The 15,172-nt window shown below is 35.2% G+C and overlaps 2 protein-coding genes across 4 annotated transcripts in view; one reads left to right on the top strand and one right to left on the bottom strand.

Annotated features, from left to right (window-relative positions):
- LOC134748452 (CAAX prenyl protease 2) overlaps nucleotides 1-15,172 on the bottom strand; it is a 109,292-nt gene that overhangs the window by 16,335 nt on the left and 77,785 nt on the right. The gene's annotated exons all lie outside the window — the stretch shown is intronic.
- The window catches only part of LOC134748444 (zinc finger protein 541), a 346,807-nt gene that overhangs the window by 305,733 nt on the left and 25,902 nt on the right, over nucleotides 1-15,172 (top strand). For 2 of the 3 annotated variants that reach the window (XM_063683236.1, XM_063683234.1), the window contains 4 exons: nucleotides 7,932-8,050; nucleotides 12,431-12,561; nucleotides 13,579-13,623; nucleotides 14,772-14,878. In XM_063683236.1, the coding sequence (XP_063539306.1) occupies nucleotides 7,932-8,050; nucleotides 12,431-12,561; nucleotides 13,579-13,623; nucleotides 14,772-14,878 (402 nt within the window). The remainder of the gene's footprint in view (nucleotides 1-7,931; nucleotides 8,051-12,430; nucleotides 12,562-13,578; nucleotides 13,624-14,771; nucleotides 14,879-15,172) is intronic. The other variant, XM_063683235.1, reaches the window with a different exon arrangement.

Raw genomic sequence — 15,172 nt, 5'->3', positions numbered from 1 at the left:
ACACTTGCACTCCGTGTGCTATCAAAATCGTTGCAGCCTTATCTTGGTCTAACTCTAGCAAATATATAGTTGGTTAAGCAAATCTTGTCAGTAGAAAAAGGCACGAATTTCAAATTTTCTATGGGACGATATCCCTTCGCGCCTACATTTTTTAAATTTGCCGCCTTTTTCTACTGACAAGATTTGTTTGACCAACTAGGTACATCAAATTATGTAAAAATATTTTCCATAATGTCAATAGAGAGGAAAATAGGGATTACGTTTGTCTGGAGAAGCGGCCGTATCCTTTCCTCTTAAAGGGCCAAGTAAACATTTGGCAGTTCAAAATTAAATGAGTCGAATAAGTAACTTAATAAAAACTTATTTAGATTATACCTCTCGCGTCGAATGATAGTTCCTATTACTAGTTATAATATACTAGTTAGTTCAAGTGTTTTTTTATCATTGCAGCTTTGATGCTACAAACAGTTGTTTTTCTACCTACTGTACATGCGACTTGCATTATACGAGTAATTTTCGCCATTTTATCCGTGTATATCTGGCTTTGCCCGAAATAAAACAGATAATTAAATGGCAGCGTCAAACACATGTAAATGATGGCATAGTCCGGTCTCGATGTTTATTGTACTCTGTCCATCCATTGAAATAAATTATATTGTATCAGATTCGGCTAATTTATTTCACATTGATAGACAAAACCACAATCCTGAAATATATATGTTTGTAAAGGTTCACCCACCGAACGACCCTGAGTTTTTAATGTATTCTACATTAAAGTAGTTCTACACATTAGGTTGCCGTAAGTAGTCCCACTACAAACCTTGTTAAGTAATTAGAACTTTGTTTAAGGAATATTGGTAAGCAGAGATATTGTTTTTTGTTGTTCAGAAGAAACAGTGCAACAAAGGAACACAATTTTTAATGGAATTCATTAGAGACAGAGTGAAAGTTTTTTTTTTTTCTTTAACAAAAGCATCATAAATAAGTTGAAAGTGGAGTTAATAAATGCAATCAGGAAACTTGTTTCCGCTTTTAAATAGTTTCTGGTTTCTCTACGCTGCCGGAAATTAGCAGTGTTAAAAAGTAAGTGAAGTTCTTGCTTACTACTTACCTACAGCTGCTCCACGCCAATAAAATACCTACTATGTACCTATTTAAAGTAGGTATACACAAATCATCGGAAAATATTAAGAACCAACCAGAATGTGATTAAATAGTCACATTTCAAAAGTTTTGTTAGTTTCATAAACGAGCAACAGGATAAAATTCACACTGAAATCAACTAAAAATATTTAGTCGTTTAAATTCATACATTTGGTGCGTAGCAAAACTTCGATCGGTAGGTGATCATTGAATGTACCAATTACACTGTCCAATTTAATACGCTTGTCTATTTTATGATATACAGCTGTCTGTTTCGTCATGGCATATACATATATAAAAAAATGTGTCATTGAAAATTGGATGCGTGCACAATACTCGAGCGCGGGGCTTAGCTTCCGATCATCCTTGAGGCCCTCGAACCTCTCTGTCGATTCAAGCGAAGCTTAAAATATTGCCCTTTTGTTGGAAGTAAATGCGTTATATAAACAAAATATAACGTCTGTATACAGGGTGGAAAAAAGTTAGGGCCCTGGAGGGAAAGTGACTTAAAACGTTAAGTTAGCTCATTTTACTTAAAGGAAACATTCTTTTTTAGGGCTCCGTGCCCAAAGGATAAAAACGAGACCCTATTAATAAGACTCCGCTGTCTGTCTGTCTGTCTATCTATCTGTCTGTCCGCCTGTCACCAGGCTGTATCTCATCAACCGTGATAGCTAGACAGTTGAAATTTTCACAGATCATGTATTTCTGTTGCCGCTATTACAACAAATACTAAAAACAGAATAAAATACATATTTAAGTGGGGCTCCCATACAACACACGTGATTTTTTGCCGTTTTTTGCGTAATGGTACGGAACCCTTCGTGCGCGAGTCCGACTTGCACTTGGCCGTTTTTTTTTTAAAAGAGATAAAACTGTATTTAATTTTTTTTTTATTCGCTTGCCTCGCCCGGGAATCGTTTCGACTAAAAATACCAAAAAATTAACACTCGCTATTTTATTCTACTATTCGATACAGTTAATGTTAATGATAACATTTCTCCAAGAAACATTATTAGGTCTTACACTCGTCTGTCGTACAAAATATCCATAAAATCGAATATTTAGTACCTCTTCAAAAATATTATTAGACAAGCAAAATTAAAAATGTTTGAATGCAGTAATGTCTCCTTTAAGTAAAATGAGCAACAAGGTTTTAAGGCACTTTCCCTCCAGGGCCTATAATTTTTTCCACCCTGTATGTATTCGCAAGCTCTTTCTTCGGTGACACGTTTGCCTGAGCCAGACATTTTTTCACATACTTAATGTCACATTTAACCCGAAAAGTCAATGAGCGCAATAGAAATATGTTTACTCGTCAAACGCATATAAATGCAGAACGCTATGAGTGATGCCACTCGACCCGATTTTTGCGGCATTCCAGATGTGGGTCACGGCTTAAGAATTCAGGTCGCTGGTACTAAACTTATGAAAATGTGCACGAAAACCTGACGTAGAAAAAGCTTGTCTCTCTCCCTTTGTTCAACTAAGTTTAGAGTAAGCACTTAAGCCCAGTTTACTTGTCATTTTGTTAAAACATTTGATTATGACGTGCAATGAGTAGAGTACATTAAAGTAAAACATACAAGGTTTACATAATATATCATAGATACCATTTTATTTTAGAGTATCTTAACATGTATGTACATTTCATGAGTATTTTGTTCCTCTGTTTGGCAATAATACATTATAAGATAAAAGTAAATACGTATTTTACTATCTAGTACTATATGTATAATGTAGTATTAAATGAAAATGAATTGATCTATGTAGGTATAGAAATCACATTTGTCAAAAATATAAACAACCTTAAGAATGTCAACAAACATGAAAAGTAACCCGAAAAACTACTTTATAAATCGTAACAAGGAATTTGCCAAAATATTGATGTCCAAATCCGCCGATACTCAGGAAACCCATCGTTCTAAGTTTATTCGCTATAAAACCATGCCTTACCGTAAATATTGATCCGCCCGAGAGATAACTCAAGGGCTCCTTGGGAGAAAACCCGCGATATCTTTTTAGATGTCACTTACTTTCGATTGATACTGAACGACCAACCAACAGTTTACTAAATGCCTGTATATTTAGGGAGGCGAGTAAACTAGTAATTTCCAGTTTTATAAAACCTCGTGTAGTCTTATTAAGTACTACTTAGGTAGGCGTATAAGTATGTAGATATTATTTTATGGTTTATCACAGAATAAGACATTTTATCTTTTCATGTTGGTCATTATAATTATGTCCTTATTTCTTCGAATGAGCTTATACTAGGAGGCCAATTCGAAGGTATATTTCGATATCTTAATTATGTCATTTGCGTGCATTTCGTTCGTACTTGTTAGTACATGTATTAGCGTGAGCGAGATGCAGGGGTGAATGATAACAAATTACATAATTTATTATGTAATTATAAAAGATACAAAAGGTATGTATGTTAGAACATTATAATTGGCCTCCAGATTTGTCAATTATTGACGGGTAAAAACAAGTAAAATAATACTACCTATATATACTATTATTTTCATGCCTATTAAACAATGAGAATATTGATTTTAATAAATAAATAGTAAACTTTTTTTACATAAACTTGTTGACTTCATTCTATTACTAGTACTACTACCTACTACTACTAATATACTACGCATATAGAACATACTTACTACTAGAACTTATATAAATATGAGAAATACAATTTTAACATTGGTTCCTTGTAATAGAAAAAAACACTAATAATACCTAATTAGCGCAAGAATTCTGCACAAACATCAAGTAAAAGTAACCTAACGTAAACGAATATTTATTCACAATAGTTAATGTTATGTGACTTAAAAATAACTTTGAACTTATATTTATCCATTTACACGTCCCCTAGTCGTCTTTAACAATTGTCTGATAAATAGAAATAAAAAATTTTTTTTTAGGTACACTGAACATTTAAAATTAGCATATCGTTTCATGACGTTTGAGCGAACCCGTCTCAACCGTCTATGACGGAAAGCTAATTAAATTTCGTTTCGTAGATGTATATGTATTACAGTTATACTAGCAAGTTGTTCGTCTTCGCTCTTTGCTAAAATTTCTCTAGTTCTGTCCTTGTCTTCTTGTATGACTAAGTAATTTAATTCAATAAGACTCGTTATTCTGCATGCAATCTACAGTTTAATACCTATGGCATAGAAAGAGGTTAAACAGGAATCATCTGAAGCAGATTTGTACTTTTATTACTGAACTTAACGAAATGCAATAATAAATAAACATATACACTATACAAAACCAATAAATTTATCTTAATAATAAGTACTTACGTATAACGTGAGGTTATACTTTACTCTTATACCTATAGAGTACTAAGCTTACTTGAACTTTCGTTCCATATTTAAATGGAAGACCAAAAGTGCAAAAGAAATAACCGACAATTCCGACAAAGGACACGTTAGCGAAAAACTCTTGGGTCCCTAGTAAAATATTCAAATGTAGCGAATAATAACATTACGCAGATAATGGTGTCGCGTCGGCCTGACTCGGCCCGGATCAGAGTGCGCGCATAGCTACTTGACGTCCAACCCTTTCCATCAACTATTTTCGTACTCTACATATTTTTTACTTACTGTACATTCCAGATAACATTTACATTTGCCATTGCCTATTGTAAAAAGTATTTGGAAATGTAATTTTACCCACTGTATACTTAACTGAGATTCTAGATAGTGTAATTCAAGCTGAGTACAAACAACACAAAGGGCCTACAAAAACACAAATGGTAGTTTTTACTCTACATCACAGAAAAATGTTGCTATGAGCTACGGCGTAGCTCAAACTTGCGTAGCCGACACAAACTTTAAAGAATAGGCCAATTCATGTTTTAGTTATACTTAATACGGCCGTATTCGAACAATGCTCCTAAGAGATTGAAAAGTGACATTTCTTCAACCAAAAACATCGCTTTTGACACTGACAGATCGTTATCGTACCGCAGTGACCTCTTAGAAACATTGTTCGCACTGGGCCGTAACTCGAATTGGCCTGCAATTCACCTTAAGAGCCCATCAACGTGCTCACTAGCGCCATTGTTAAATAATTGTGATTATTTACGATTGATAGGTATTTAAAAAGGGGGACCGCTACGTATTTTATTTTGTATTTAAGTACCTTTTGAATACATTATAATAGTGTTTACGTTGCTGGATTCGTCAATCTATGCGTCTGAAGTTAAAACGGCCGTTTTTGTTTTGAGTTCATGTTGTTCATGAGCGGCCCCCTTTTTTAAATATCTATTGTTAAATTAAAATAATTACAATTATTTAGCAGTAGCTAAATAATGAACTAATGCTCAACTTGTTTTTTTTTTTAATTCTAATAAAAATCAACTTAATAACAAATTCAGTTTTGGATCATTATTTTCCAAAATTCTGCTGTTTTTTTTTTCACTCATCAATAAGTTAAATTGATACGTATTTTGGAACATTTGGACAGGGGGTGGGGGGAAATAGGGTGTAGGGGGTTAGTGTTACTTAGTTTGTAGTGAATTTACTGTCAATGTTTTTATTTGATAAGTAATAGTAATAATATACATATTTAAATCATAATTTTCTCTCCTTTGTTTGATGCATAAGGCTTTAATTAAAGTCAGCGATGTATTCCCTGGGCTGGGTTGTAATTAAATCAACTACTCATCTGATCATGTCGTGCTCGTAATCAGCTAATTACAGGGCGACACGTGTCGGCGGATATTTTTTACAATAATACATGTTAGTATACAGTGTGGAAAGATAAGTCGGGCCAAAATCATATAAAAATAATTAATGCAATTAAATAATCGTTTATCCATATTTAAATGCATTTTAACGTATTTTTATAAATGTTCATTTTTAGTTTTAAAGTATGTCGATAGATGGCAGTGAATTTACAGTGTTTACAAAATTTACTATGACAGTACCGCTCTATCTTATTATATCCTCTTTGATATAACTAACGTTATTTAGTCTTACTGTTACTAAGAGTACCCAATGAAATCATTGTGTTAAATTGTCTATTTCTTATTAAGTAGTCTCGTATAGCCAAACTTAAAAAACTTGATTTTTCATTAAGAAGTGATATTACTCGCAATGCATTACGCACAATGCTTGTGACATTCGGATTACAACTGCAGCAGGATTAAGGTGACATTCTGATGGAAACTGCTTTAATGACGCGGTGACTTAGCTGCTGCATTACTGACGCGGCATTGACTCGGCCTCTGTCACTGTCAATTTCTTAGTAGAATTAATGGCGGAGAGAACGTTCTAATCGCGGCAGTAATGCGGCAACGAACGTCACTAATTTTATGAAGGAAATCCGAATGTCAACTTTATTGGTACGTTTTGCGTTGCGAATATTGTCAAATCAATATTAAATTGAATTAAAAATTTTAAAGCTCAAATAAGCCTCTAGAGATTAATTACATCATTTTTTAGTTGTTATATTTAAATACATGTCTACTGATTGTTAAAGTGACTTTGACCTTTAAAACAAAAGGATAAGGTAAAACAGTGGTGAAATTGTTGACTTACATTTTATATCTAACCGAAAACAATGACGCCCAATAAAATAGAATGGCCCAGACTGTACGTACATATCAGTTTCACTGTATTATGTATATGAGGGTGGGACATTAAACAATGGGCCGGTCCCGCCATCGATAAGTACGCCCTAGAGAGGCCCCCGAGGTCCGAAATAAAAATAGGATTAGGAGACGAAAAGGCCCTCTAATTAGATGAGAAACAAACATGGGATTAGGGTCAACAACGAGCTCTGCGCACTCATTGTTGTAACGATATTATGAGTTTAGTATGTTTGCATCTATTTTTAGGCTTCATAGTGTGGGTATCGCCACCAGAGATGAGGTCACACACATTACGACATAATATATTGTGTAAAGTCTGTGGCATTTTGAAATTATTTTTTCGTATCGATTCAGGTCAAAAACCTAACTGCAATTAAATACACACAATTCTTCTTCTTCTTTCTCGCGTTATCCTGCCATTTTGCCACGGCTCATGGGAGCCTGGGGTCCACTTGACAACTAATCCAAGAATTGACATACTATACTTAAGAATTGACTACCTACTATACCATACACTAGTTTTTACGAAAGCGACTGCCATCTAACCTTCCAACCCAGAGGGGAAACTAGGCCTTATTAGGATTAGTCCGGTTTCCTCACGATGTTTTCCTTCACCGAAAAGTAACTGGTTAATATCAAATGATATTTCGTACATAAGTTTCGTACGAAAAACTCATTGGTACGAGCCGGGGTTTGAACCCTTGACCTCCGGATTGAAAGTCGCACGCTCTTACCGCTAGGCCACCAGCGCTCTTGACACATTATTATTAGTACACTTAAATCACATTCACTCATTCATTCACACTCCCGCCAACACCTACACCTAATAGTTCCTTTTCTTCGTTTTAGTCTGAAAATATTTGTATAAAAATATCATAACTATCAGTACAAAATACTATCAGTCCAGACAGCCTATTTTCAATTGTGGAACAATGTGAACTTTGTGACTACCTATGCAATGAGAAAGATCTCATACAACTCCACTATGACGGGACTCTATGTAATCTAGGTCCACACCACATAGGTTGATTACCCCAAATTAGTGCAGGACCGGGATAAGTGGCGTACTCGAAGAGAGGCCTATGCTCAGCAGTGGCCGATAAACGGCTGATATGATGATGATGATGATGAGTGCATCAAGACACATTGCGGGCTTCAATTTTTATCTGTCTCAATTTTGCAGGTATGCAACAAGATCTTCGGTAACGCATCGGCGCTCGCCAAGCACAAACTGACGCACAGCGATGAGCGCAAGTATGTGTGCATCACTTGCGCAAAGGCCTTTAAGCGGCAGGACCATCTGTAAGTATCCTCCCTTATTCCATCTCATTATGCTCACTTTTCTATTCTGCCCTTTTTTCTCTTACTTCTTCTGTATTTTTCTCGCTCACTCTATAATTATGGTTAAAAGGACAGTTATTTTTTTCTACATAGGTATATATATTTCTATGATGATCCCAAGATGCATCTGACATTTAGTTGATATTTATACACCCATTGTCAGAATGTACATTATTTGCATATAACAGTTCTACTGGAAACTGCCTAGAAACCACAAACACAAACAAGGGTACAAGGAGTTCCTCCACCAAAATTATTTGCGAGGCGTCTTATAAACACGGTGGTGAGAAATCCTGTTCCTACATACTAAATAGTTAAGAGTACTAACACAATATATATCCCGACGAGTACTTGTAGTTAAATAATAACTGTAACAAACATTAAACCGAATTGAGTAGGAACTTTTACTTTTTACTTTTTCAAACCGGTTAAAAAGGATGCAAGTAAAGACACTTCAAATAATTAAAAATTAATAGTGTAGTTAGTAAGATATTTCAGCGATTTACCGAGTGATTACTTGTTACTAATTAATAAAAATTGGGAAGTAAATCAATATTTCAAATTCATATGTTATTTTAAATAAATGACGCAACTAACTATAACAAGTGACGAATCAAAGAGTTAGGAATCGAGTAGAATTGTAAAGAAGGTTTAACATAAAAATACACTTTACAGTTTACATAGTAAAGTAATAACACTAATAACTGTTATTATAACAGACATAACTTTTCTCAAGAACGATACACAGAATCGATTTACTGATTAAGCTTTCACGATTTTTACACATTATTATTTACGCAAACGGGACTTAATAGCGTAAGTTATACGCGATAAGGCCCGTTTGCAATACAAATTAACTGTTTTAAAAATAAAAACACCATTAACATATCCAGCAGATAAGTACTAAATCAATCTTATGACTAGGCATCAGCGGCTCGTGGCATTTAGGTAGCATTTGACGTTTCTGACAGACTAGTGATGTAACCGTGTTTTTAAAAGTAAGTTCGAGTAAGGTTCAATTGATGAATTTTTTGACTATTTCAAATATGGCTAGATTCTGACAATTGTAATTAGATTAAGTATGACATCTGTTTTTAACGTTGTAATTATAAGAAGTGACATGTATAATATTTAGATTTATTAGCATTATTAATTCCATGTAGCATAGCTCGCGTTTGTGTTTTTTGCATGCCAGTTGCTGGTGAAGTATGCATGTGCTTCTTAGTTACTAAGTCCATCTTTTGTACCATATTTTAAGCAAAATAAAGATATTTGATTTTGAACAAAGGAAACCCATAAGAAAAAATATTTTCAATCATTTAATATATGACATTCGTGATATACAATTAATATTTGTTCTAAATTTTTACAAGTTATTCTACGTCTTCTCTGTGAAAATCCACTTGACGTCAGAAGTAGCGGAGATGTTACATGAAATTTATGTGTAATTTATTCAGTAACATTACTGTCAGAAACGTTTCGTGTCAATTATGTAATTTTCAAAAGTTGAAATATGTCAAAGTTAAGGTAATATGTGAGATGTCCCATCACTAGTGCTACCTAAATGCCACGAGCTGCCGATGTCTACTTGTGACTGTCTGTCGTCAGCATATACATACCTATATGTAAAAAGAAATTACAATCATCATTTACTTCTTATTCGTCATAGACCAGCCCTATAATTAGAGATGATAACATTGATCACTAGGTACATAAAGGAAACTATAATTAGTCGATTCGGCTCACGGTTCTCTTAATAATACTTCTATCACGAAGCTATCAAGTTCCCCTAAAAGTGTCCACGACAAACTTCCATAACATTGTGTTTGCCCCAAACATCTTAAAGCAAATAGGTCGGGAGCACATTATGTCAATAATACGCATGGCAGAGGTGCCCATTAATATTCATGTACGACGCTCGGGCGATTAAGTAGCCCTGTGCTCGGTAGATGTGTAGCATAATCAGTATCGTGATGTCGTGTAAGCAAGCAGCGTAACTGAATAAGCATGGCAAAAGCATTAACCGTTTTATATCGTATCGCAAGTATCGTATCGTATCGTATCGTAGGATTTAAAGACCACAAGGATGACAAAACAAACATTTAAAAAGAAATTAAGTTACTTTTTATTAAATAAAATAAAAGGTCAAATACATTACAATACACAACCCTTATAATACATGACATTTGTAAACTGTACGCTCAGATTAGAAAGTTAACCCCTTACTTCATGTCAAAAATAAAAAAATATTTGGTTAAAAGTAAACTTTAATAGCTAAAAACATAACAGCCATATAAGGCTGCGCATGCAGTAAAGGGTTAAGTAGGTAAGTTTAGGTTTAAGATAAAGTTAAGTTACATATCAACCGCTAACATAAACGCAAAGGAGCCTCGTCTGCCAACAAACCACTGTGTGGTTTGGCAGAAGAAAATATGTATTTAGTTGTAAGATCTTTGAATAAACGTTTTATTTATTTATTTATTTTTTAAGTACTGCTACATTGTCATGGTATACCTGAAACATATACCTAAGTTGAAGGTGTGCATCCATATATACTGTACGTAAGACAACGTAAGGGGAGGTCACTATTTTATATTGTAGCAACGATACTGTACAATACAGACCAAGCATCTACGAAAAGCGGCCCCTAGGTCCCTACCTACCTACTTACATCCTTAAGTGATGAGTTGATGACATTAAAACAAATCCATCGGTACTGTAGCTAGACTAGGAAATGTATTCCTTTTAAGGGGCCCACAGACTATCAGTTCGCCGGACGATATCGGCCTGTCATTTGTTCGGAACTGTCAAATTTTTGTTCTACGTGACAGGCCGATATCACAGAATAACTAATAGTACTACCGTACAGAAAATTCACTCCTTCACAAAAGCCAGATTTAGGTATAAAATTATACCTACACTCGCTGCCTGCAAGCAAAATTGAAACTTATAATCGCGCACGAACCGTGAATCTTCTTTGCGCGCCGCAGTTCTATGACCGAGCTGCGAGTGTCGGCACGGGGTTGTCACTTGACAAGTTTTTGTACCTATACCTACTGATTTATTATTTTTAAGATAAATATGTAGGAATTACAAACGTTGATACTGTAAACATATTTTTTTTATCCGGAGATAGTATGTCTGATTCTCACGGAAGTAGGTATGTCACAGAAGTACTTATTCCTTTGATAATATGTCTGTCAATATAGTCCGGAATTTAAAAAAAAATGTTATTTCTTCTTCCTTGTTCTTCCGTTTATTCAGACATCCGTAAACAGAACAATATCTATAGATTTAGGTTTCGAAGGCATTATGTATTTTCAATTTTGCGCGAGTCGAGCGGCAGCCCATTGCCATACGCCTGCCCGGGAGGCGCGCCGGCCAAATGTACCTTAACTGCGAAGTGACACCCCCCTGCCGATATCGTCCGGCGGACTGATAGTCAGTGGGCCCTTTTACATAGATTGCCCTTGGATGGTTTGAAACGGTCTCAATCCATTTCGAAACTAACATCATCTCTAATTTGTAACTAGTTGAAGATTTTATTAAACAAATAAATATAACAAACAAGTTTAATGGCACCATTAATCCCCAATATACATTGGCGTTGCGCAAGGAAGGACCATAGATAGTTCAAACCCTCTTGTGCATAAAATTTACTTTGTGCTTTTCTCATCGATATCTTATACCTTGACTTGTCTTCTCGTTATATCATTATAATTTAAACTGTTTGAACGAGATTAAACTATATGCCTAGGTAATGAAGAGAGAGAGAGAGTAGAGTCTAGACTCTAAGTTATATTTCATATCAATCAATTATTGTAATGTAAATGAAACTCATATCCGACGCTAAATTGGCAAATCGATAGTTTGGAGTTTTCTATATTTTCCATTGAGGAATCCTCAAAGAACTTTATTTAAAGTTTCGACACATTTAGCTTTCATGGCTTTTTTGTTTGCCGAGAACTCAATCGATAGAGCGCTTTGTCTTTCCCAAATATATACTTTATAAAAACTTTTGCAAAAGATTTATACCGGTGGTTCACGGGAATTTTGTAATCGGATTTATACCCACGACAATGACATGGGTCTATTTTAAATATGTTTGTGTAGGTATTACGAAACGATGGAATCGAACATAGTTTACTTATATCTGCCTTACATCGATACACGTATTTAAATAAAAACTCCAAGCGAATAGCGCGTGTAACTTATAGCACAAACATGGATATGAAAGAAGGGTCTAGCAAAAGTAGTGTGTACACCAAACGTATTGAATCTTATCACATGCCTTCTCATAAGTATTCAAGTTGTTGATTGTGTTTTCTAACTTTGTTTCAGTAACGGGCACATGCTAACACACCGTAACAAGAAGCCGTACGAGTGCAAAGCGGACGGGTGCGGTAAATCGTACTGCGATGCGAGATCCCTGCGCCGGCACACGGAGAACCACCACCAACCATCAGGCCCAAGTACGGTCTTTACTAAGAGACTATTAATTAATTAATTAACTTTTAAACCTACTTCCAATTGTCTTCCGTTAAGAGAGATTTTCATTTTTATTTATATCTAATATCCAACTACCCCGGGACGGTTGGTCTAGTGGTCAGGACGTCAGCCGCGTAAGCTAAAGACGCGGGTTCGATTCCCGCCTCGGCCACCGGTGGACTTGGTCACTTTTTCTTTCGTGTATGTTATATCTATTTCAGTTTATATCTAATATGTTAAGGTTACGAATTTAGCTGGGGTTTTATAAACTACACTAGCCGCCGGCACAGATTTAATCCACGCAGAAGATGTAAAAAACTTTGAACCCTATTATGGTTGAATATTTTAAAAAAACTTTCTTATTGGAGCTTTATAACATTTGAAGAATATATAAACGGGCCTACCTGTAGCTGTTTTTAAGAAGTTATGGTAAATAAATAGGGTCATTGCGCTTCTCGTCCAATTCGACGACCGGTCTGGCTTAGTGGGTAGTGACCCTGCCTGTGAAGCCGATGGTCCTGGGTTCGAATCCCGGAGAGAGCATTTATTTGTGTGTTGAATACAGATATTCGTTACTGATTCATGGGTGTTTTATATGTATTTAAGTATGTATTTATCGATCTAAGTATATATATCGTCGCCTATTAGCACCCATAGTACACAAGCTTACAACACACAAGCTTTTATACAAGCTTTGCTTAGTTTGGGGCTAGGTTGATCTGTGTGAGATGTCCCCTAATATTTATTTATTTTCATTTCATATTTATTTATTCAGTATAACAATAAACATTTAAATATGAGTTTCCAACTTTGTAATGCAAATAAATATTTTAGAGTACCTACCCTTCTTTAAATGTATTGTACTTGTTTTTATTGCTCCATACACTAATAAAAATCTATATTAATTGCGAGCATGATCATAAAATTTCTTATCTATGAACATTAGTATACGAGAATTAAATATTTACTTTTTACTAATAACATCAATTGGTTTTTGACAGAAACCTTACCATCCAGTGAATCATCACAATCAGTAGTAAAAAATCGTAAGTACTAACTATTTTTTTAATAAACATTACCACATAACATAAATAGATTTGTTTTGACACGATTTGTTTTAAAAAAGTTTTCTTATTTTGATAGTTGAGTATAATCTCGATGAGTAAGAAAATGCTTCTAAAGAAGAGACGCTTTCTACATAGATTTTCGTACATTGACCTCTCTGTTGCTATCTCTATTGCCTGCGCATAATTATATTGAACCGGTTAACCCCGGGTAGAGTTGTGCCGTTCCCCATTTTGTATGGGAAAATTTCCCACTCTAGGTTAGTGGGATGATGCAAGTGGGCCTTATAACGATAGTGCATTATTAAATACAATGTATCTCCTTACCCGAATCACAAACCTAGGACCCCAACCAACCAACAGCTTCGTATACCTACTCACTACTACACTCGTAATACATAGGTATGTGGTTTTTCGTACCTCCGACTAACTCGAATATTGATCAACCAACCGTAATTCGTAGCATATCGTAAGGTTAAGGTCAAATTGGACACATGGTTGTACAAGATTAATATTTGGAAGGCATACCTGTATTAATGCATGGATATTGTGTGCACAAGGCGCCAAGCAATCAAGGTGCAATCTCCCGGTGTGACTAACTGGATGTTGTGTAATCTACGCAAGTCTGATGACGTATGAATAATATGCTATTCTGTTCTGAACTGGAATAGCATGATTGCGTTGAAGTACAATTCCTTAGGTCAGCCCTTGCGTTGACTGACTCTTTATACAAATGAAAATTCTAAATATTTAGAACAAGTGAATAACCCAGAAACAAAATCAAGTGTTGTTTCTATAAGTATTTTTCAAACTGGAAGGGTACGATGATAGATGTCAATTCAATACAATTTTGCGACATTTGTCATTATTAGGTTAGTAATTGTATGGAGATGACATGTATCATCGTAATCGTACCCTTTCAGTTTGAAAAACACTAGAGGACCTACCGCGAACATAAACAATCGAAATTTTATTCATAAAACTTTACAAGCTTTACAATTAGTTAATTTATGTTTTATCCCTTTCTTACAAATACATAAGTCATAGCTATTTGAGGCTTGTATCGCGTTTATGAATAACGCCATAAATGTGTTACGTACTTTCTTTGTAAGACTGAAAATGGATTGCAGGTTCGAACAACACAGTCGCAAACGCACCGAGCGCCGAGCGCGAGTCTGCCTCCCAGCGGCTGGCGTCACCGGCGTCGCCACCGAGAAACTACCCGCTGCACTCGGATGTAAGTTACCTTAGCTAACAGTTTCACCCAAAGCTTGATTTAGAGTGTGCCAACACGGTTAAAAAATGGCAATGTTTTACGCAAGATGGATTTATAATTATTGAAATATAATTAAGTACTTATTCCAGCCTCAACGGCTTCACTATTTTTAAGGATTTTTTTAAGCCACTAAATTTGCCCCATTGTTACAAAGATGTCGATTCAGTATGCTCCTAGATACCAATTATGTAAATTAAGCGAATCTCACACTTACTGGAAACTTAAGTACCAAGATTAAAACGAAGTTACGATTTA

The sequence above is a fragment of the Cydia strobilella genome, chromosome 16 (assembly GCF_947568885.1).
Source record: "Cydia strobilella chromosome 16, ilCydStro3.1, whole genome shotgun sequence".
Classification (NCBI taxonomy): domain Eukaryota; kingdom Metazoa; phylum Arthropoda; class Insecta; order Lepidoptera; family Tortricidae; genus Cydia; species Cydia strobilella.
This window is presented reverse-complemented; position numbering and strand designations above follow the sequence as displayed.